This window comes from Carettochelys insculpta, chromosome 8, assembly GCF_033958435.1.
Source record: "Carettochelys insculpta isolate YL-2023 chromosome 8, ASM3395843v1, whole genome shotgun sequence".
Lineage (NCBI taxonomy): Eukaryota > Metazoa > Chordata > Testudines > Carettochelyidae > Carettochelys > Carettochelys insculpta.
The window spans coordinates 63,022,434-63,045,912 of record NC_134144.1 but is presented as its reverse complement, the minus strand read 5'-3'; the positions used below and the strand labels follow the sequence as shown (position 1 = coordinate 63,045,912).

Below are 23,479 nucleotides of genomic sequence, written 5' to 3'. Positions count from 1 at the left end.
TGTAGAAGAGTATTAAAAGGTACTTTAGAGTCCATATCCAGTGTTTACTGAACTCAGTGAAAGCCTTTTCACTGATTTCAGTGAGCTCTCGATCAGGCACCAAATAGCCCTGATGTATTCTAAACTAGAAATATTAAAACTATTTTAGTGATAAACTCACAATAACCAGTTGACCCTTAGAACATAAAATAATCCAGAATATCCCAGCCTCCTTTAACAGAGCTCCTAAATCATCACTGCCTTCATCAAAGGTCTCTGTAAAGGACGATGGCCCAAATTGCTTGCTTCAGAGAATGTGTAACATGCTTCTTTCTTAACTGGGCAACGAAAAGAAACTAACTTCTTCTTCCCTGACTGTTGTATTTCTGGGGAGTTTAATAAGCTGAAAGTCTTAAATTATTAAATATTCTGCTGCTTGTATCCAGGCCAATTGGAAACTGATTATCCTTCAGAAAGACTCCGAGACAAGACAAGGGGTTCCAAAATGCATTACCAGATCTCTCCAGTAGAATCCTATTATCAGGAATTCAGGGATCGAGAAAAACAGTTTGAAAAAGCTGGGCTTCGTGTTCTCAAGGTAAAGAGAGTGTCTTTGATTAAATGAACCAGAAGGAATCTTAAAATAGCAGATGTTTGCAAGAATCTGGGTAGAAATAAGCAGGGTACATTATTTAAAAAGAATAAGATCAAAATCAGTGGATTCTTTGTAATAGTTACATGAACTTTAGTGAAATTGCAAATGAAACCTAGATTTATAGTTCAATTAAGATGACTATAGAAAAGGAAATTGTAGTTGATGACTCAAAAAGATGCAGTAAAATTCTCATTTACAATTTCAGAAGGTATTATGTGGGTTTTATACTGTGCAGCCTCAAGTTCTCAGTTCTAGTACATTCTCAGGGATCATGGGGCTGATTCTACTCCTGGTAAGTCAGTAGTAGATTCTAGGCACTACTTTAATGAGTGAACAGGGCACAAAGATGTACAGAAGATATGTGAAGAAGTATGTCTCTCTAGTAGTTATACTTTCTGTGGGGAGTACTTAACATTATCTAATGTATATAGTAGGTATAGAATTCTTAAATTCTGTTTCTAGTTCTGTCACTGACTCATTGTATGTGACCTTGGTCAAGTGCTTCAACATTTCTGTGTCGTATTTGAAGAGAGATTGAAGCAACAGGAATCTTTTGTTTAGTGGGGAGGTGAGAAGAGATGATACATGATAAAGTTATGCAGAATAACGAATGGTGTACAGAACGTATATAGGACACTTCTATTTACCACCTCATAATACAAGAACAAAAGACATTTCATCAAATTGAAAGGTAGCAAATATAAATCTGATAAAAGGAAATTCTTTTTTTTACACATTGTACAGTTGGCCTGTAGAATTCATTGCCACAGTGTATTACTGAGGTCTAGAGCTCAGCAGGATTCAATACAGGATTGCATAGTTTTATGGTTATGCAATCAGTCACAGCTGCAGTAGTTAAGAATTACTTACCCCAGAAACCTGAAAGGACATAGAGTTTCATGCTGCAAGTCATATGCCCATCTCTGAGTGGGTCAGAAATGTCTTCTGTGGACAGGTGTAATGGGGCATGACTCACTGCTGGCCTCCTGTTGGTTGCTCAGGGAATTAGCTTGTCCAGACCCTGGTGTGCTGTCTTCTAACCAGTGACTCAACTGCTGTTACATGCTCATCTGTAATTCACATCCCTCCCAGACCATAGTTCCCTTCCTCAGGCTCCTGCCTTGCCACAATGCCCCACACTCTGGGGTCCACCCAGGGAACCCGAACCTCAATAACCACCTTGCCTCAGAGACCCATCACCAGTCATCATCTAGCCCCTTATCTCAGGGGCAAACTGCAGTCTGATGTGGCCACTCATCATTGGCAAGGGAGTTTTTGGACCTGCTGACTTCTCTTGCCCTGGCTGCCTCCCTACTACCCTCAGGTCTTGCTACAGGCCCTGCAGTCTGTCAGCGTACCTGGGCAGAGCTCCCCCAACTCTGCCTGCCTGCATTTCCCCCAGCCCTGCTCTGTGTTAGGAAGCCTCTAGCTTCCTTGGCAGCTAGGTCCCTCCCACTTCATAGTAAGAGTCTTTTCTCTTCTCCTCCAGGAGCCCTCATTTGTACAGCCCTCTGCTGGGCACTAATTGGCTGTTGCATGCCACAGCTGCAGGCTCCACACTGTCAGCCCTCTCCCATGGCCCAGCTTTAATCATTGCTAGGCCAGTGTGGGGCAAACACCCTGTCACAACAGGTTATTCCCTAATTCTTATACCACATCTGGTGTTGACTGTTGTCATAGTCAGGGTCAGACCGCAGGTCCACCTATTCTGATGTCTCCTGTGTTCCCATGGACCTCTTTCAGAGGTATTGCAGTGGCCAGTCTTCCCCGAAGCTTGAGCCACAATGCATCCTGCATCCTCTGTGATGCAGTTCTGTTCAAAACCTTTTCTCAGTGTGGGCTTGATGGTATGAGAGAACGAGTGACTCTAACTCTCACTCAAGTCAGGGTCCTCACAGGATACACTCAGCCCCTGGCTGGATCAGATCTTAGCCATATATGCAACTCTCATTAGCATTTTTGGCTGTTACCTACATCTGTACAATACAGCTCATCCCTTAGAAATCACAATGGTGCAGCTATTGACTTCAGTGACAAGCACTAGGGTCATGGGTCTATTTCTCCTGAGCAGTTCCACAGTTTAGATATATGCTGGCTGTATTACTGATTAGATCAAAATTAAACAATGCTTGTTAGAATGAGTACTGTAAATTATGTGAGTGAAAGCATATGCTTTCAGTGGTATGGATTTATCACTCTGTTTATGCTACATTAATATTTTTTATATTACAGATAGAAAAAATACACAATCCTCTTTTATCAGCTGCCTTCCAACGGATTAAAAACCGTATAGAAGGAAAGAATACTGGCAAGCAGATATGCCATAGGCTGTATCAGCGTGTTCCTGCTCGGTTCTGTAGCTTGGTATGCAGGGCTGGATTTCAGAGGACATACTCCCCTCCACCAGGTAATCTGTTCCTTTCCTCTTTACCATGCTGTTGAACAATTGCAGAAACATGCCATTAACATTATTGCTATAATTCTGCTCCAAACAATAATGTAGCCATTTTACCCATACATCAGTTTCCTACTATTGGCTTGTACTGACCAGTAAGGACTGGACCAGCAGCTCTCAACTCATGGGTCACTTGCAGCCCAGTCAGTGCACCCCTGCAGTCCATCTGATACCCTCGAGTGTATTATGTGGATGCAGCTGACATAAAACATAGAGAGCTGCACATCAGGTCCACAATGATGGCTTGAGGACCACTAGACTGGATATTTGAATGTTTCGTGTTTTCACTTGAAGTGATTGCAACATTTTGCTTCTTTAATAAAAACAAACAGTAGATGAGTAGTAAAGTTCAGCTTAGTTCAGAAAAATGGCACATTTGCACACAAGAGATCTGTTCTAATATGTATTCAGTGTTAGCCATTTACTTTCAGGACAATTAGATTTTACATGTTTCACTCCTGTTTGTACCACAGAGCCCCTTTAGCTCTGGGAGAGTGAGCTGGCTTCCATTCTGGTTTGTGTATCATCAACAGAATGGTTATCACAGATCTAACTGCAGAATCATTATTACTGGTGATGATGTATGACTTAGACTATGCCTACACTAGACCGGAAGATGGACATGCTGAGGGTCAATCTCCTGGGGTTCGATTTCACATCTGGTTGGGATGAAATCGACCTCTTGGGGTCACAGTCAACCTCTGTACTCCTTGCAAGATGCGAGGAGGAAGGAAGGTCAATGGGAGAAACTCCGCTGAAATTCTGGCTGCATGTGTGTTCTCTCATGTAGCCTTACCAACTAAAGAGGCAGTGATAGAGCCCACAAACGCCCTTCTCATTTCATCCCACATACAAGACGGCTGAGCATCAATACTACATGCCCTCCAAATCTTTGAATATTTCTGTTGCCTGCCCCTTCTAGGGTCATTGGTGGTTTTGTCTGCCAACAAGAGGGAATGCCAGGGTAGCAATCTGTTATCCTGAATCAATGGACTCCGAACACTTGACTCCTTTTGATAAGAAAATGTATTCTACAGCTGGGTTACAAGTTAGAATCAGCATAGGCTTTGTGAGGGTTTTGTGACTTTCATGTCTGGGACTCAATATTAAAGTTGAAGGACAAGTTGCCAGAGGATGCAAAACAAGTTTTTCACTGTTATGTGAAGGAAAGCGGGTAGCTAGAACATCACTTCAAGCTGTTTTGGACATCATTGACTTGGCTGCTGGGGCCACAGCCTCTTCTATTGTATTCATTGCAGCAGTCTTTAGGAATAACTGAGGCCTGCCATTCGAAAGGTCATTTCTGGTCTCAGTGCAGCCAAATAACAGACTTCATGGTTTAAAAGATTCCAGGGCATATGAAGTTGTGCAGCGTACGGAAGTCTGGTCCAAAAAGAAAGCACTTTGTCTGCACAATGTCCACTTACATGCCACTCTTGCACATCAGTAAGAAAAATAATAGGGGTTATAGAAGCAGACCATGTTCTCCTACTGCAACAACTAGTTCATATAGGCCAGTGGTTCTTGACCTTTACTGCAGCCTGCACCCCTTTGGTTCTCAAAATATGTTCTTGCACCCCCTATCAAAAATCAAAAATGGAGATTGGGGGCCTATACACTTTTAAATGCATATTAAATATATGTAAAATAGATTAATATTATTACTCACCACACATAATAGTACAGTAGGCATACAAAAACACACAAGTACTGCCCTGAGATGTTGCAGAGTTTTGCTGTGGAAGTAACTGTGACTGACATGCTAACAGTTAGCAGCTAACTGAATTCATACAGAGGTTTGGTGAAACAAAGTAGTTCTACTTACTTGCCTGTGCTTAACTTGTGTTTTCGATGATTTACCTTGGAAAAAAATCTGGCATGTCTTGCACCCCCAGAAAGGGCATCACGCACCTCAGGTTAAGAACCACTGATCTAGGCATTCTGAGGCACTAAGCAAATGTTCCAGTGTCCAAAATTCCAGCCTCTCCTCTCCCTATATTTGCAACCATCTGCTCCCCTTGCTATGTGCTTGGTCCTCAGTTATTTCAGACCAAAGAGTCTTAAGTTCTGTGGAAGTGGGACACACTCTTCAGTTTATTTTTACCCCCTCCTTCCCTATGTCCCTCTTCAGGGACCTCTCTCAAGGAACTCCTGCTCTAGGAGGTGCAATCTCTGCTTTGTTTGGGAGCCATAGGACAAGTGTTTTAGAAGGTTGGGATTTGATTCCATTTATTTACTTATTCTGAAAGCAAAGGAAAATCCAGACCACTTTTAGGCCTGCAGAAACTCAGCAGAAAAAGAGTTTTCTGTGGTCTCTCTTGCTTCTGTTATCCCACTGCTGGTGGCCAGAGAGTGACTGGCTGTCTTTGATTGAAAGGAAGTGTGTTTCCATGTGTTGATATATTCAGGGCTACAGGAAGTACTTATGGTACCTGGTGAACCATTCTCATTTCCAATTCACAATGCTACCCTTTGGCCAGTGTTCTCTGTGAGCTGGGCACTCATGGAGCTGCTCAGGAGAAATTCATATGCCACCCAGCTGATTAGCAGAGTGCCCACAGCTAGGTTTTGTGTTTCTATTAGTGTTGCACATTGGAACAAGCCTCAGTGAACATAAAAATTATTCTGCACATGGATGGAAAAAAATCCTCATGTGGAAGGAAAAGATTAGAGGGAACATTGCCTTTAGAATGTCTGTAGCTTCCAGAGCTTTTACAAAATTCATGGCAGTGGTAGCTGTCTTTCTGAGGATATTGAGTGTGTAAACATATGCCTATATGGATGATTGGCTGGTGAGAGGCCAATCCAGTGTTCAGGTACTGTCCAGCATCTTTCATATCCAATCAACTTCCAAAGCTCTGGGACTGTCAATCAACAGAGAAACATGTATCTTCTTCCCATTTTATGGGTATTCTTAAGGGCAGTCCTGGTATTAACTTGAGCTAGATATTTCCTTTCTGGGTCAAGATTTCAGATAACTAAATCAGTTGTTTTAGTTGTCAAGGCTCACCACGCTATGACCACATGGAACTGAATGAGGTTTCTGGGGCATATATCTTGTGTATGTGTAATCTGACATGCCAGATTATGCCTCAGGGAACAATAGATATGCCTGACTTCTGTATTATCATAGAATACTGGATCTGGAAGGGACCTCACGAGATCACCAAGTCCAGTCCCCTGCCCTCAGAGCAGGACCACACACCATCTATATCATTCCGGGTAGATATGTATCTAACCTGTTCTTAAATATCTCCAGTGATGGAGATTCTACAACCACCCTAGGCATATGCATTATCTCTGAGCTTTCACCTTCAGAGGCTTGTGGTGAAGTTACTCTGTCAGGGTTTAGCTCCCTGGACTGGTGGACAAACACTGTAAACATATGTGTAGATGTTCCCTTTGTTTTACCTCAGCCTTTGCTGATGTCAGAGATGGCTACATCTGCCCTGCGTGGGAGGCTCTTCACATGCAAGGATTATAATCCACGAGGGATTTGTTTCTATACATAAATATCAGGAGGTTGAGAGGTATCTGACTAGCATGTCAGGCTTTCTTACTCAGTACCAAAAGTAAAAGCCTGCACCGCTGTCTAATAGACAACGTAGTGGTGATATCCTGCAACAGTAAGCATGGAGGGGACTGATCAACCTAACTCTGCTATGAGGCAGTCCACCTCTGGGAATTTTGTGTGGTCACTTTGATCAGTCTCATAGCTCTTTACCTTCCATGACAATAGAATGAGCTTGCAGGCTTCCGAAGTAGATTGATAGCCATGTGCATTTTCCAGCTGTGGGGGACTTCCCAGACAGGTCAGTTTGCAACAAGAACCAACGGAATGGGGCATCACTTTTGCTTCCTTCAAGGTTAAAGTTCCCTAATGGACATTTTCCTGGACAGATACTTTTCCCCCCAATCCCACTTCTTCACACAGAGTTCTGCTAAAAATCGGACAGGACCATGCTCAACTCATACGTGGAATCATGGCGTGGCCTCAGCTGCGCTGGTTCTCCACACTCCAAGCGCTGGTGTTATTTCCATTGGACTCACACCTGATTTCTGAAGACCGTGGTTGCCTAGTCCACCCCAACTGGCAGGCACTTTACGAGCCTAGATGTTTCATGGATTATCAGGAAGAGTCTTGTTCAAAAGAGGTTCAGGATGTGCTCTTAAATAAGTAGGAAGCCATCTGAGTGCTGTTTATTTGGGGAAGTAGAAACGATTATTTTCTGAGAAGATAATTGGCTGGCTCCCACCAAGGTGCTGCCAGTGAGCGGGGAGCCGGCAGGGCTGGTCCAGATAATTGCTTACAAACTATTCATTCAAGCGTATCTTGAAGTTCCCAGTGCCGGGTTCCAGGCTAAAACCGTACTTGTATAGTGTGATTGTATAGTTCTGCAGCCTGAGCCCCATGAGTCAGAGTCAGCTGACGCAGGCCTGCTGCAGGTATTTTATTGCATTGCATTGTGGATATATCCCATGTGAAACGTACATGTGCTGTCACTAGAAGAAGAAAAAACAAGTTACTAACCTGTTCAATAACTGTTGTTCTTTGAAGTGTTGACATGTAATTCCACAATTCACTCTCCTCCCTTTCTGTATCAGAATTTATGGTGAGAAGGAACTGAGAGGGTCAAGCACCCTCTTCTCTTTATGACTGGCAGAAGGTACTTGAGCTGCTCTCATGTGTACAATGGTGGAAAAAGTTTCCAACACCTATGAACAGGACATGCACTCAACTAGAGCAACAGTTATGGAACAGTTTAGTGATACTTTTTTCCTGTGAACGCAGTGGAATTGTTTGCAGCTATGAGGACAGAATAGGAATATAGTCATTTAGAACAGTGAAAAGTATCAGTAGTTTGATTTTTTTTTTCATATTAACGTAGAGCATTCTGAATAACAGGAAGTATAATCCAGAATCAAGACGTACTTATACTCTTTAGGTTTGGAGCCATGAAAAAACCTCAGCCTGCTAAGAGAGAGACAAGGTGGGTGAGGTAGTATCTTTTTTGCTGGTCCAATAAGAGCGAAGCTTTGAACCCACAGAGAGCTCTTCTTGAAGTCTGGGTGGTGAAAGAGACAAAGCAAAGAAAACCTCTGTGTGGCATAATAGCTTTCTCTTTCACTAATAGAAACTGGTCTAGTGAAAGATATTAGCTTACAAACTTTGTCTTGGATATCCTGAAAGCAACGTGCTGTAGAGTCGACCAATTTTTTCTCTTTCTTTCCAGGACAAAAATATGGAGCTGGCATCTACTTTATCAGGAACCCCAGAAACCTAATGGAGGATACTAAGGAACAGTGTGAAGCGGACCACTTTATTTGTGTGTTTGAGGCTGAGGTAGTAACGGGCTTATACACAGAAGGCAAACAGTCTTATATTGTGCCACCAGCAGTTGATGCAGATGGTATGAATGTATATGACAGCGTAGTAGATAATGTTCACAGTCCTGAAACTTTTGTCATTTTTAACAGTAATCAGGCTGTTCCACATTATGTATTGACATGTTCCCAGATTCAGGCTGAGCCGTCAGTGCCTTACTCATCAACCAGAGGCATAGTTAATGTGAAATCATCAGGACCGTGGGACTTGGGTGTTTCCCAGAACCATGGGCACAGAGCCTCCCCCAGATCAAAGAATATGTGACAGTAATGCAGTAGCGTGGTAAGTGCCTGACCTGTTAATCTTGACACACGCCTGTTGGTGTATATAAGAGCTTAATCAGCATGATATCCTAAAGAAGTTAAACCTATGTATAATTTTATATCAGAAAACAGTACTAGATAATGAATTCAGACCATTCCTGGGGTAATTAAAGTATATAGTTTCAAAACTAGCTGAAAATTTTATTTTTCTATAAATAGCCACAGTATGCACACTATGCATTTTATTTTACTAAGACACTGAAATATGTAAATATAGTCACAGAAAAGTCAGTTAAAAATCTGAAACAATATTTTATCAATTTAAAAATCACACGAGCAAAAACCATATAATCCAAAGTAATCTGCTGAGATTAACACACACCTTTTTCAGCTATTCATTTATTTCATATTCTGCTTTCACTTGTTTAGCTAACCATCTATTGTAAATGGCTATGTTTGGAAGTGTCATGTCACAACTAAATTTACATGCATATAAAAAAAATGAATTTATTTGGAGTGTTAGTTGCTATAATCGTGTTTATTAGCTGTACGAGGTGCCAACCACTACAGGTAGCATGTTTGAGAAATAAAAAAATTGCATGATTTAAAAAAACAAAATCAGTCTGTGTTCTGATTTTTCTTCTAATAGGGCACTAAGGCTCCTGACAGACATTAGATGACTGAGGACTGATTATCACTGTGTGTCCAACATGGACTTCCATGAAAGATTTTATGAAAGAATACAAGTTCTCAACCTGGGGCTAGCAATCACGAGGGGGAAAAGTACAGGTTTCAGGGAGGGGGTTACCATCTTCTTTATGGCTAGCTGGGAGTGGCCTGTTGCTTGAAAATTTTTCATTATTTGCACTCATGGTATGGAAAAGGCTGCAAACTGAACTATTTTTTAAAAAAAATCAGTGTAGTCATGTCCTCCAATACTTGTATAATTCTCTGCTAGGAAAGGTCATTTAATATAGGTAGAAGTACAAACACTTGGTGTGAGATGAGTTGCCGGAATGGGACTTGAAGTGAGGGCCCAAATGAAAAGGCTACTCTTTGAGTCAAATACCAAGTACTGCTTTGCATTCATATTTTTCTTTAAAACAGAGACACTGTAGTCTGCAACATTTACTCATAACGCACCAAATTCTGCTCTTTGTTACACAAGGGCAGCCTGTTAACTTCTATGCACCAATAAAGGTAAGAGTAGAACTCAGCCCAATCTCTACTTCCTGATCAATTATGTCAATCAAGAACTACATTCATGTCTACTAGGAAATGTTATTTTAAAATTGGCTTAAATACCTGCTAACAAGAACAAACAAAAAACAACAACAAAAAGCCCTACCTACTTTTAAAAAACATTTTTTGATACTATAATAGTATAGCAGAAAGCAAAGGGATTATCATCCAATTTAAAGTCTGCTTCTGGACTGAAAAGAAACAAATACCTACAGCCGGGAAAGATTTTTATTTCTGTTGCAGTTTATTATAATAGAACAGGGCATGGAACAAAAGCATTCCATTAATCACTATCCAAGTTATGACTATAGCGACACACTACACTGAAATCTAAAGCACATGATGTCAATGTTTTATAAAGTTATTGTGTTTCATAAAGGACTTCAGTACATACTATTTGAGCTAACACATCTGTAATGTGCTCTAGGCAATTTCAATTCTTCTTTATATTTTGTGAAAACTAAAAGTTTAACACCATCCTATAATCTTGAAAACACAAACATTCCACCCCTAATTTAGCCTTTCTACTTGGCCCACAGATGCCACTTTTGATTTCCAGTGACTTTTCATTTATTCCCTTCTTCACACAGCAATGTTGGTTTAAGTTTTCTTCAGCCAAATGTGGGATTGGAAGGGACTTTCATATGTCAGGTTTCACCAAAATATTTCATTTTTGAAAAGGTCTTGGCACCTCAGTGAATTTTTAAAAATAGTTTCTGCATTCCAAGTACTTAATCATTACAACATTTTAATGTACAGATTTTAGACAAACTAGTGAGATGCATGTGCCCTTTTTGTGTACAGTACGCTTCTCACCCCCTTTACACAATATGTTGTAAATATGGAATATTTAAATTTTATTTTGCTAACTCCAACTATACAAACTTTAAAATGGCATCAGCACGTTGCAATTAGTATTTTATCAATTAAAAAATAACAGCTCAGTTGAGTGAACTATTGTAAAAATTATGCAGAGTAGGTGTATGCAGAGCATGAAAAAACAACCCCATGAAGCAAAAAAACCTCCCAAAATTCAGTATTACACTGGTTATTTATTTTACATTTTCTCATTGTAACAAAGATTCCCTTGTAAACAATTTCTACTTTATTCCATCTTCCCCTCTTTATATTTAGTGTGTTATATTTATATAGTTTACAAAAGAATTGGTAGTATCTGAGGCTGTACATAATTGTATATTTTCATCTGGTCTTCAGAGATTATAATTTCATATACAATAACTAAAAGCTAAAACACACAAACTAACGTACCTAGATGTACATATTAAAATCATTAATTACCACAGTAATTGAAAATCCCTGATCTTTATTTCTATAACAGGTTAATTCCAGGCTATTCCAAAACCTCTGGGATTTCTCTGTTATCTACAATCAGAGTATGAATGATTCCTTCCCTTCGCTTTCCACTACTGACAGCCTTAATGCAACAGTCATGATCACCAACACTGAAATGAGTTTCTGTTCCATCTTCTACGAATTCACCCTGTGATAGGGAGACAAAATGTCATGAAAACAGAATACTAATGTTCATAAGGCAGCTTTGGTCTGGTTGTCAGAGTTGATGTGCACCAGTAATCAGAAAAGACCTAGTAAGCAGTTGGTGTCTGAAAAATATGGGACAAGGTGCAAAATGTAAAGCTGGAAATTCCCTACTATAGCTTGTTTGATCACAGCATTTGTGCAGAAGTTTTGATTTAGGTATGTATGTTAGAATGAAGCAGTTTCCTGATAAAAAATACACAAAAATTTTGTAAAATATTTTGTGACATTTGAAAAATTTCAGGTAGCAGTATGACCGATAAAGTTAATTAAAACAGGCCAAATTGGTTTCTGGTGTAATTCTATTTGTAAATTAGCTTGCAGTGGATTTTACTATAGCTGAACTGGGACATAAATTAATTCATAGGACTAGAATAAGGTCTTTAAATGACACTTATAGGGTCTGTATGGTTTAAGGTGTGCAAAAGGCTTCACGTGTGCCTTGAATTAACAATTATAATGCTAGAGCATACTTGTACTGCAGATGCTTCGAGAATTCCACGTGTTATCTCATTTTGGATTTGGCCATCTTGGCCAAACTGACTTTAAGTATCTTCTGATACAAGACACCAGACTACCCTCCCAACATATAAGCACAGTTTGGTAGGCAATCATGCAGGTACATTACCTGCAGGAATTAATATGTTAAGAAACAATGAACTAGGCATGCTTCCTGGGTTCTCAATCTAGTGGTTGAAAACAGGTTTCAGGTCAGTTCAAACACTCTCCCTTCTTGCTTAGTAGCTAGCTACTGAGACGGGGATCTCAGATAGTATAAGAAAGATTGAGAATGCTGAAGCAGTAAATCAGAATTTGCGTTCTAAGGGTGGAAGAAGTTTGCATTATTAGTAGCTAATGGAAGAAGAATTCTTGGGAACATGGTGAAAACCAGTTTCAAAGTACAGCAAAACTGATTTCCCTACCTTTCCTAGTCTAATACTGTCGGACTGCTCATGATAGTAACAGATGCAAGATCAAATGTTTGGCGAAGAAATAGGTTTTGCAATCTTCTGCATAATATTGCAATATATATTTCCTTTTTATTTTAATTTTCTGTTATGATAAAATTACCAAACAAACAAATGGAGAATTTGTTTTTATTCACAGGAACAGGTACCGCAAGGCAAACTTCCCATACTGTGAATCTGTCAAGATGCCAACACTAAATTGTAGGGACAAGGCATGAAAAGACAATGTGATCTTTATGCCACTCTGAATGTCAGGCCTTAAATGTTTTTCAGTCACTATTGACGTGGGTAGATTTGAACTGACTGGCTCTATAATACACAGGACAATTCAGTGTGCTTCCCATTTCTCCTCCACAAAACATTTTACTTAAAAGACATACAGCTATTTTCCCACCATATCTGAATTATTTCACTGATGCATAAAGACAGTGTTAGTGTTTTGTCCTCTGATTTCAGTTGTTATATCAGAATAAGTATCTAAACAAGAGCCTTTGTAAATGATCACATACCGCTGTTTCCATTTTTTTACCATTGCACCAGACATCCATGGTGTCCTTCTCTGTAAAAATAAAAACACAGAACAAAAGTTGTTCGCCTATTTATAGTCTAAGTAGCTAAGAAATTCCAAATGTTTACCATGAAATTTTAACTATAGCTCCATAAGTGTTCTAGATAAACAATAATAATCTGAATTACAAATATTGCTGTCACAAGGAGGGACTCTCTCATAAGGTTGCAACCAGCCCACGTCTTTAGAGTAGCTTCTATGAGAGAGATTCGTTTTTGCCTCAAAATTGGTTTAGTCAATGCTAGGATTTTCTGAAACAAAAAAAGCTTCTGTAAAGTTTGAAAAAGATCCACAAATGACTTTTGATTTACTGAATAGTAAATATGATACTATGAGTTGAAATTCTGACTTTTGCCTAACTTTTTTGGGAGGGTGTCACTTTAACATATTTTGTTAATTACCCTTCAGACTTTTCATGTTCTTAATTCTCTTTGAAATTGCACACACCAGTTACATTATAACAAGTTGTAATTAAATATATATCCAGTCCCTAATGTAAGCCCTCTGGGATTAAAATGGGAGAAAAAGTTATCATCTCTGATCCAATACATTTCTCATGTTAATAAAAAAGACAACTCAACCATAGAAAGATATAAAACACATCAAAAACCATTTTAGAAACAGGCTACCTGTTTAAGGTGTCATATTAAACAAGACAAACTTAGGGTAACAGGGTTACCCACCTTCAGTTAAGAGTTATTCCCACTGGAAATAGGCATTGAGATACTTTTGCATCTACATGTTTAGGTTCTATATATTTTTAAAAATTTTCTCCAAGTGACTTAACTGAGGTCATGTAGGAAACGTACAGTGAAGCAGAGATTTGAACAGAGTTCCTAAGTCCTTAAAAAGGCATATATACTTATATAAAAAACACTAATGAGAACTGATTCAATATTAACTTACCTAACACAACCCTACAGTCCACACCATCCAAGCTTAATACCCAAGTATTTGTTGTTTTGGACCGGTTCTCCATGTACTTCTTTAGGCTTTTCCCATTGATCTCCAAGGTATACTCGTATGCAAAACCACTTACTGCATCAATGTTAATAGTAGCCTTTGTTTTCGCTGCTCCCACTGTAAATGTTTCTTTACCCACTAGTTTGAACATCCATTCTTTTCTTATTTCTTCCTGAAGAAAAAATAATTAAAAAGAGGAAAATGAGTGTAAATAAAAAGTCAAATATTTTAAGAATTAATCATAATTAACTCAAACTAATTGAAATTAATCACAGTTTTATATCACACTGTTAAACAACAGAATACCAATTGATACTTAAGTATTTTGGATGTTTTTCCATATTTTCAAATATATTGATTTCAATTACAACACAGAATACAATAGTACAGTACTCACTATTTTGATTGCAAATATTTGCATGGTAAAAAAAGGTAAAGTAAAGAAATGGTATTCAGTTCACCTCATTACAAGTACTACAGTGTAATCTCTTTATCACAAAAGTACAACTTACAAGTGTAGATTTTGTTGGTACATAACTGCACTCGAAAACAAAGCAATGTAAATCTTTAGAGCCTACAAGTCCACTCAGCCCTACTTCTTATTCAGTCAGTCTCTCAGACAAGCAAGTTTGTCTATAGGTACAGAAGCTAATGCTGCCTGCTGCTTATTTACAATGTCACCTGAAAGTGAAAATGGGTGTTCATGTGGCACTTTTGTAGCTGGCATTGCAGGTTATTTATGTGCCAGGTATGCTAAACATTTGCATGCCCCTTCATGTTTTGCCCACCATTCCAGAGGTCTTGCTTCCTTGCTGATGACATTTGTTAAAATAATTAATTAAATTTGTAACTGAACTACTTGGGAGAGAATTGTACATCTCCTCTATTTTACTCCCATTCTGCCATATATTTCATGTTACGTTAGTCTCGGATGATGACCCACCACCTTCCCTGTATATCTGACAAAATGCAAAGGTGTCGATGTGAGGTGTTTAAAGATAGCTTCAGCATTCAACCTAAGGCTTATGTGACGTGCCTTCCAAAATCTGAGAGGGACAAGGTGTGAAGCATACTTTTAGAAGAAGAGAAGTCTTTAAAGAACATCACTGATACAGAACCATGAAAAAAGAAAATCAGCATTCTAGTGGCATCCGACTCAAGATGGTGAAAATAAATGAAAGTGCATCACTCTGTACTGGTTTACACCATTATTGAACACAATCCATCATCAGCTTGGAAGCATGTCCTCTGGAATGATGGGCAAAGCACGAAGGACATCCAAATCTTTATCACATCTGGCATGTAAATATGGCAGCTACAACAGTGGTCTGCCATAAATGCCTGTGGTCACTTTCAGGTGACATTCTAAGCATGAAACAGGCAGCATTATCTTCCATAAATGCAAACAAATTTGTTTGAGTGATTAGCTGAATAAGAAGTAGGAATAAGTGGACTGTAGGCTCTGAAGTTTTACATCGTTTTGGTTTTGAGTGAAGGGTTTTTTTGTTTGTTTTGGCCCATGATTCTACATTTGTAAATTCAATTTTCATGATGAAGAGATTGCACTACAATACCTGAAATAGGTGAATGGAAAAATATTATTTCTTTGGTTTCTTTTTTACAGTGCAAATATTTGTAGTAAAAATACATAAAAAATAAATACTGAACATTTTGTATTCTGCATTGTACTTGAAATCAATACGGTAAACCCCTGAGTTACATGGGGGTTGCATTCCTTCAACCCCCGCATAACTCAAACTTTTGCACAAGTCAAGAGGAATGGTTCCCAACTCCCCGCTGTTTGTGGCACCCAGGAAACTAACCAGTCATGACATCAGATCCTGGACTTGTAATAAAATAGGCAGTCTCCTTAATGTCAGTAGGGTTCTTTGTGAACACAAGGATGCATGTGTGTGCAGGATCTGAACTACAGCAAGTGAGAATGCATAGCAAAAGTCAAACATCGATCCCTGTTAGCTCTTCTGTTAGTATGAGTTTACTGTAAGACAGTGTAGTCATTTAATTTCTTGGTTTAGGTATATTCTAGATCTAGACTCCAGAGGGGGGAAAATAATAAATGCTAATACGTAAATAGGATACAGAGTCCATTCAGAAGCATCTGGCAGTCCAGAGTTGGCCTGCTGTTTGTCTACCAATGCTGCAAGACAAAGGATAAAAAGAAGCAGAGAAAGGACAGCAAAGTGAATAATGTCCCGCCCTTATGTTGTGGTAAGATCACTAAGCGACTACAGAAGCACTACCAGGGAATGACGTCAAATACTGACAGAGTCTATCTCATATTCAAATTTGACACATTAACACATGGTTTGAACCGGGATGCAAATTTTCTGGGACATTATAGGGGCTCTTTGGCATACTTGGCATAATCTAATTCTTGACTCTCCCCCACCCCTGCCCCTCTGCTCTCTGATTTGCTCATCTTGATATTTTTTTTTTCTGATTTGTCAACTTTGATTACTGTTTTGGTTCTCTATGCTTTAAATATTGAGTCTGTTCTGGTATGGCTATGGTCTGAAGAAGTGGTTCTGTCCCACGAAAGCTCACCTAATAAATTATCTTGTTAGTCTTTAAAGTGCTACTTGACTGCCTTTTTGTTTTGATAGTATATAGACTAACACGGCTCCTTCTCTGTTACTATTTGACAGAGTCTATGTTAGTATTGAACACTAGAAGCCAGAATCCATGCCAACAATTCTCATATGTAATTGAAGTAGAGCTACTATTTCCCAATACGGCAGCAACCTATTAGCCATGCGGTCCCAAAGGGATAGTATGTGTGAGATGAGGATTGCAAACCCAGAGAACAATACCACATCCAAAATACATTATTTTAAGTATTAGTTGGTTAATTTTGCTACAAGAGTAAAAAGCATTTGTTTTATTTACGATTGCATTAAACTACTAAAAGAACTTTCCATACATAAAAATATATTTACATAAGCATTGAGTGTTCTGCACTTATTCATGTTACCTTTCCATCTACATATACAACACGTTTCCCTGATGTAGTTCCATGTTCAAATTCAATCTTGTGAACACCATCACTTAGAGCAACCTCCCAAACAGCCACCAGATCTGTCATCTTCTCTAAATGGCCGTAGCGAGACCTGAGGGAATAGTAATTTGAAAAGGCTTATTATATAATCTATTAATATGTTATTTTGTTGAAAGTTTAATTACTTCAAGATAAGTCAACTTTAATGATTTAAAAAGAAGATTCCTGATCAAGAACAAACGTTGCTGTATGAGAGATTGGTTTAATATGTATTTACTTTCTCATCCACAACAAATATAGCAAAAAAGTTAAAATGAAAACAAATTAAAAGGCACACAAGGCTTTTATGTTGACCACAAAAATTAGAACAGAAATAGGCAAATATATATATTTAGTTTGACAAATACTATATGCAGATATATACATACACATTCATATAAATGCTAAAATTAACTCAAATTACAGAACTGCCTAATTTCTCAGGCTCATCAGTAAACTATCTTGTTTACTGAAATCTTCAAACATACAGTAAATTGAGTAACCTATTACAGATCATTTTAGATGGTTAAAAATCAGAGAATTCATATAACTAATTGTGGTATTACTGTAAATCTTTTCTAGTCTACTAAATTCAATCTTAAACTTATTTAACAAATATCACACAAAAACTGTGACTAAAGAAACTGCAGTTAGGTTAATGATTTTCTGTGTTCCACAGACCCCTAGGTCTAGAGGGTTGCAGACTATGTCTAAAGATTTCTGAAGGGTTCTCACACCTCTATTCGACTTTTTTTTAAGGGTCTGCAAATGAGAGTTGAAAACCAGTGGCTTAGATAATATCTTGTGTGTCTGTATGCACGTAGTATGATGCACTGTTCATTTAAAGAGAATAATCTGCACATCCACAGATCTGATCATGAATTAAATTTCAAATGGCAGACATTTTTGGAAGCAGTTTATACTGCAGTGAGTATTTTGGCATTGTTCTTGTAGTTTCATTTTTACCTTACTTCATCTTCATAGAGAGTAATCTCTTCCCAGGATGCCATAGCAACCAGAACAGCCTTAAATCCAATTAGCAGCAATGAAAGAGAAAATCAGAATAGCAGCAAAGAAAATATGGAGTACTGCAGTTCTTCTTAGTTAAGAAGTAATCCTTTCCTAGTTGTTTTCATTTAATATCTATGGATATTTTCACAAAAGCATAGTGAGCTTCCAAACACCCTAACATGAAATATAATGTAACCCAGTTATGGACTTGATACAAATGGCAAATAAAATCAGTACCCGATATAAACATTTCATTGAACTTATATTTGCAATTTATCCACATAGATGGAGGGTACACAGTTATGAATTGTGTATTTGATGGAAGACCTTTTGACTGAATTAAGCTCAAAAGGTTAAGATCACCCTCTTCTCCCGGTTAAAGTTTAGCAGTTGACTATGTAATTGTATTGAAATTTTACAGGACATCCATGACCAAAAAAAAAAATAGAATTTACAAAATCTGATACCTCTATACTCATAAAAAATGTATGTGTTTCAGAACACCACACTGCTCCCTCCTTCTCCAAGCCACTGTATATTGGGCATGGAGAAGAGTTGGGATTACTAGTTAGCATTAAGAAAGGGATTGCAGTAACTGCTTCAATGGCCAAAAGACTTATTTTGGGGAAATGGAAATGTGCAGTTAGGCAGACTGGCTTATTGACTAATTAATAGAAACGCCTGGGAAAACTATAAGACTATTTGCTCACACAAGAAACTTTAGCATACTTTTGCAATTTACTATTTATTAGTCCCCGGTACTCATAGGATATGTTATCACGTGTCTGACGCTTTAGTAACAGATGCTGTGAATGACCTGTATGGGCCTTGGATTGTTTTAATTCCAGGCTTTCCAAATAAACATTATTTTTGATATTTAAATACATTGTCAAATTTTGTATTTTATATAAAGACAAGGTTAAAAAGAACAAAGATAAAAAAGAGCACGCAGTATGCCCATTTTGCTGCCCCTCCTCTCTGTCACCTTTAGAAGTCCAGAAAGATGGCAGTAATGGAGTCAGAGTTACACCGAGGCTAGTTATTTTGTTTGTTGGTTTACAGAGAGAAACCCCACTGGTACCAAGTTTATTACAGCCCAGGACACGGATCATAGTGACAGTGAACCGTCGCGTTCACTCAGCAGAATGCTTCTGTGGGAACGGGGGAGATGGCATCGATTGCGAGGAGGGCAGGAGGCACTTGATTTGGGCAGACCAACTAGCCCTACACTACTTCTTCTGGGGGAACTGAAAGCAGCGGCTCCGGCCGCACGACAGGGCACGACAGCGTCATCGCCACGAGCGAGAAGGGGGCGCTGCCACTGTCCCTGTTTCTGCCCCCGCCCCCCCGCGCCTCAGCCGGCCGCTGACCGCCATCTCCACGGCGCCCAATGAACAGGACCCGCTAGGAGAGCGCAGGAGCAGCCCGCGGGGCGCTGGGCCGGTCCCCCAGCGGCTCGGGTCCCACCGCGTCAGGGGACGGAGGCGGCCCGCCCAGCCCCGCTCGGCTGTGAGGTGCGGCGTGGGCAGGTGAGGGACGGCGCCCGCCTGCCTGGGGCTTCTCGTACCTGGGCAGGTCTCGCGCCACACCGCTCCCCGCAACCGTCTCTCTCCCGCCGGCCCCAGCGACCAATATGGCGCTGGGGGCAGGGAAGCGACGCGGATCGCATCGAGCGCCGCGCCCGCCAGCCCGCCCCCCCGTCGGGGTGCGCGCGCCCTCCCAGCGCGGCCGGTAACGGGCAGCAAGCCGGGCGCGAGCCGCGGCGCTGGGGGGGGGGCGTTTTCCTCAGGCGGGGCCCTGCGGGAGGGGGCGGGGCCGCTGCCTCCTCCTCATCGCGCCGCCGAGAGCACCCGCCCTCCCTAGTCTCTAACGGTCACGGCGGGCGTCTGGCGGCTGGAGAGAGTCCGGGGGCAGGTGGGTCGGGGGCGCGGCGCGGCCGGGGGAAGGGAAGCTCTGACCATAACGGGCGCTGCCGCCTCCCTTTCCGCCCTCAGGTATGCCGCCCGCCGAGTCCTCCCTCGCTGGGCCTGGGGCAGCGCCTCCTGCACCGCTCCCCGGCCCAGCGCTCCACCGGGGTTAGCCGGGGCCGCGTGGGGGAAGGGGCGGTCTCGTGCTGACCTGCTGCTGCCTTTGCCCGAGAGGCGGAGCGCCCGTGGCGGTGTCGTTCCCGCCTTATCCCGCCAGCCCTCGGGCAGGAAGGACTGGAGAGCGAGGGGCTGCAGCGCCCCGGGGAGGCAGGAGGGGCAAGGTTGGGCCCAGCCTAACGATGTGGCGGAGTGTGTTTGGCCGACGAAGACGTACTGTACCCATTCAGTCTGCTGAGGCGGAGGGGCAAAGCCCGTGTTTAACCAGCTGGCCTTATAATAAAGAGTAACATGGAGCTGTACCGGCCCTTAAGAGGTCATTGAGTCCAGTCTCCTCCGCTCACAGCAGAGCCCAACGCCATCCCTGGCAGGTGTTCTTTTGTTTTGCCCCAGACCTCTAAGTGGCCCCCTCAAGGGTTGAGCTCACAACCCTGGGTTTACAAGGCTAATGCTTGAGCCACTGAGCTGTTCTGCCCGGTTTGTGTGGTGTGCCTCATCTGCTGTAGTGTTGTGTGCCAGCTTCAGTCTTGCACCTCCCCTCCACGGCCTGCTGTCAGATGTGCATTGGGTTTATGCCAGCGATGGGCAACTCCCACTAGTGAGTGGGATGTGTGAGTCGACTTCGACACTTCAGGGGAAACAGCTGGATTGTTGTAAGCCAGACTAGTGTTTCCTAATTGTATTGGCCATGGATCCCTTTTAAACGCCAAAGAATTTTGTGGAAACCAGTTCTAGGCTCTACCCTCCTTGACTCCCAAACCTGCCCCCCCCGCACTCTAGGCTTTACCTGCCTCTGACCTCAAATCGGCCCCCCCATGCCCAAGGTTTATCCTGCCATCCCCAGGCTTTCTCAGCCCCAAACCTGCCCCCCCTTAACCTGCCTGAGCCCCAAACTGGTCCCCAGGACTAACCCATCTGTGGCGCTGGCTAGGGAGCCTACACGTGGCAGCAACATACACCCAAAGGAAGGAAGGCTGGCATGGAGGTGTTTGGCTGGTGGGGGTGAGCCACTGGAGAGGTATGGCTGCTCAGGTAGCAGGGCTAGTGAGGGGCTCTCTGTGGCTTCTTGCCCTGCTGCTGCTGAAGTAATGGAACTGAATTCAGTTGTTTTAAGGGCTGGATCCCTCCTGCTGGATGTTTAAACCAATTAAATTTAGTTCTGCTGTTTCAGCAGTGGCAGGGCAGGGAGCCATAAAGGAATATTCTCACAGAACCCTTATTTTCACTTCATGGCAACCTGGGGTTCCACAGAACACCATTTGGGAAACACTGACCTAGACAGTCTCCTGGGGTAGGTTAATTTTGCTAACTGTGATTGTGTGCCTAGAGTTTGTGGGGTGTGCCAGTTGAATAGAAATAGCGCTTTGGATGCAAAGGGAGAGGACAGCTCACAGTCAATGTGGTATAGCAAAACCCCAAGTTACGTGGGGGTTGTGTTCCTCACAACCCCTGCATAACTTAATTTGTTGTAAGTGGGGGAGGGGGTTACCCCCTCCTCCAAGTCTGTGGGAGCCTGGAGTCGGGCACAGCAGCTCCTGGTCACTTTCAAGGCTATTGCTCAGCCATGGGGAGCTAGGAGACAGGTGCAGCAGCGCCTGTTCAGTTTCCCAGGTCCCCACTGCTTGTGGGAGCTGGGAAACTGACCAGGAGCTGCTGTGCCTGGCTTCCTGCTTTGTGGGGCTGAGGAGCTTCCCTTCTGCAGTCCTCCTCCCAACAGGAACCTCCCCCTAGCTTTCCCCAGCTGGCGGACGACAGGGAAGCTGTGCTCTGCCCCCCCCCCCCCCCCCCCTCCCGCCCCGGCCAGGCTTCAGCTGCCTGCTTCCCCCAGCTGGTGGAAGCAGGCAGCTGGAGCCCAAGATTTCAGTATGCATGTTAATATGATTAACATGTTGAAATTGCGTAAAGTGTGGGTTTACTGTATGCGTTTGGTACACTCTTTGCTTTACATGTGTGTCACTTTAGTAGTGCAGTAGGAAAAAGTGACATGGATGGAAAGCAGTGGAATCTTCAAAACCTGCATGTGGACAATGGTAAAGAAAATGTCTTAGGAGCCACACATAGAACTCTGATGCCCCATAGGTTGCCCTCACCTGGTCTGTATTCTGTCTTAGTCTACATATAATGGTATCTGTTTATAGTTGACTTCTGGGGCCAGATCTCTTCTGCATAATACCGATCAATGTTTGACAATGAGAGACTTGCACAAAATAGGTAGTACAGGCTACAGGGCGCAACCCAGTATTATTTTTTCTGACTTTTGTTGTTTTCTTCCCTTTGATACTTGAACAGCTTCAGATCAGAGACCAGTCTGATATTTTTAACAACCGGGCAGTGAAAACTAACAACACAGGAGTACCTTATGACTGAGGTATAGTACTAATTTATCTAAACTATGCATTGCACTGTTGAATGCATTTAATAAAGATTACCTAGTTCTTTGTGTAAATATTTCTGGAATTAGCAAATTGATAGGCTGTGATAGACAGTACAGTCAAAGATCGTGGGCCCACAATTTGACCTGCTGTATCTCAGTCACTTTGCAAAACATGTTCCTTGCCTTTCCTCTTAAAAAGTTAATGTACATTGCAAACACAGTACATGATAAAACCAAAAAGATTAACTATTTTCTAATATAAGCTGCTATATGTGCATCAACTTCCATGTGATATGGTAATTCATGAATATCCTTCTGGGCCTGACTTCCAAGAGGGTTGAACAGGCACAACTGCCATGCACTTCATTTCTGAAATCAGGCTCTATCTGGACACAGACAGCACTATGGTATTTTGTTGCATTCCTAACAAAATGAAAATGAGGCATTTGTCCCTATATGAAGGAAGAGAGAAAGCAACGAGTTTATAGGTGTGGTGCTGGCTGACACTATTATTGTAAAATTGCTCATACTTGCTACACTTACTTTTAATTTAAAAGTCTAATACTCAAATCTGTTTTTGAGTGGGTGATTCTGGCAAAGATTTTCAAGAAGAGTCCAGATCTTCAAAGACATTTAGCTACTAACTTCCATGAAAATCAGTACTAAATACCGAGGCTCTGATCCTAAATATCATGAGGATTTGGGCCTTTGTGCCTAAAATTAGAATCTTGAAGCCAGTCTGAGTTAGTGAAATAAGTGGCCTAATTTTCAGAAGTGCTTAGTGTGATGGAGTGGTGTGTGTGTGTGTGTGTGTGTGAGAGTGTGTGTGTGTGTGTGTGTCAGGCTGGGTATGTAACTTAGAGATAGCCATGCTAGTCTATATACTATCAAAAACAAAAAAGCAGTCCAGTTGCACTTT

At 41.4% G+C, this 23,479-nt stretch overlaps 3 protein-coding genes across 17 annotated transcripts in view; 2 read left to right on the top strand and 1 right to left on the bottom strand.

Moving 5' to 3' along the window:
- PARP9 (poly(ADP-ribose) polymerase family member 9) overlaps window positions 1-9,356 on the top strand; it is a 29,585-nt gene extending 20,229 nt beyond the window's left edge. For both annotated transcript variants that reach the window (XM_075000844.1, XM_075000843.1), the window contains exons 8-10: window positions 426-577; window positions 2,867-3,041; window positions 8,324-9,356. In XM_075000844.1, the coding sequence (XP_074856945.1) occupies window positions 426-577; window positions 2,867-3,041; window positions 8,324-8,739 (743 nt within the window). In that variant the 3' untranslated portion in view covers window positions 8,740-9,356. The remainder of the gene's footprint in view (window positions 1-425; window positions 578-2,866; window positions 3,042-8,323) is intronic.
- Window positions 9,357-9,503: 147 nt separating this feature from the next.
- On the bottom strand, window positions 9,504-20,171 carry FAIM (Fas apoptotic inhibitory molecule). Of its 2 annotated transcripts, none has more exons than XM_075000866.1 (5): window positions 20,061-20,171; window positions 17,029-17,164; window positions 13,980-14,208; window positions 13,015-13,064; window positions 9,504-11,481 (listed from the first exon to the last, which is right to left on the bottom strand). In XM_075000866.1, the coding sequence occupies exons 2-5, from the start codon at window positions 17,137-17,139 to the stop codon at window positions 11,332-11,334; spliced, it is 540 nt and encodes a 179-aa protein (XP_074856967.1). In that variant the 5' UTR covers window positions 17,140-17,164; window positions 20,061-20,171; the 3' UTR covers window positions 9,504-11,331. The 2 variants fall into 2 exon arrangements, with proteins under 2 accessions (XP_074856967.1, XP_074856965.1); XM_075000864.1 differs by lacking the exon at window positions 20,061-20,171 and adding an exon at window positions 19,670-19,795.
- CEP70 (centrosomal protein 70) overlaps window positions 19,487-23,479 on the top strand; it is a 33,074-nt gene continuing 29,081 nt past the window's right edge. For 8 of the 13 annotated variants that reach the window (XM_075000853.1, XM_075000863.1, XM_075000856.1 and 5 more), the window contains exons 1-2: window positions 19,487-19,631; window positions 22,476-22,554. In XM_075000853.1, the coding sequence (XP_074856954.1) occupies window positions 22,546-22,554 (9 nt within the window). In that variant the 5' untranslated portion in view covers window positions 19,487-19,631; window positions 22,476-22,545. Of the gene's footprint in view, window positions 19,632-19,961; window positions 20,017-21,420; window positions 21,478-22,475; window positions 22,555-23,479 lie in introns of those variants that run through there. The other 5 variants (XM_075000851.1, XM_075000852.1, XM_075000858.1 and 2 more) reach the window with 5 other exon arrangements.

Bases quoted from the DNA above. Each gene is read 5' to 3' on its own strand.
- FAIM (XM_075000866.1), bottom strand. From the start codon at position 17,139: ATGACAGATCTGGTGGCTGTTTGGGAGGTTGCTCTAAGTGATGGTGTT. The intron at 14,209-17,028 runs GTAACATGAATA...TTTTTTCTTCAG, and splicing joins TTGTATATGTAGATGGAAAG to GAAGAAATAAGAAAAGAATG. The intron at 11,482-13,014 runs GTATGTGATCAT...TCCCTATCACAG, and splicing joins GTAAAAAAATGGAAACAGCG to GGTGAATTCGTAGAAGATGG.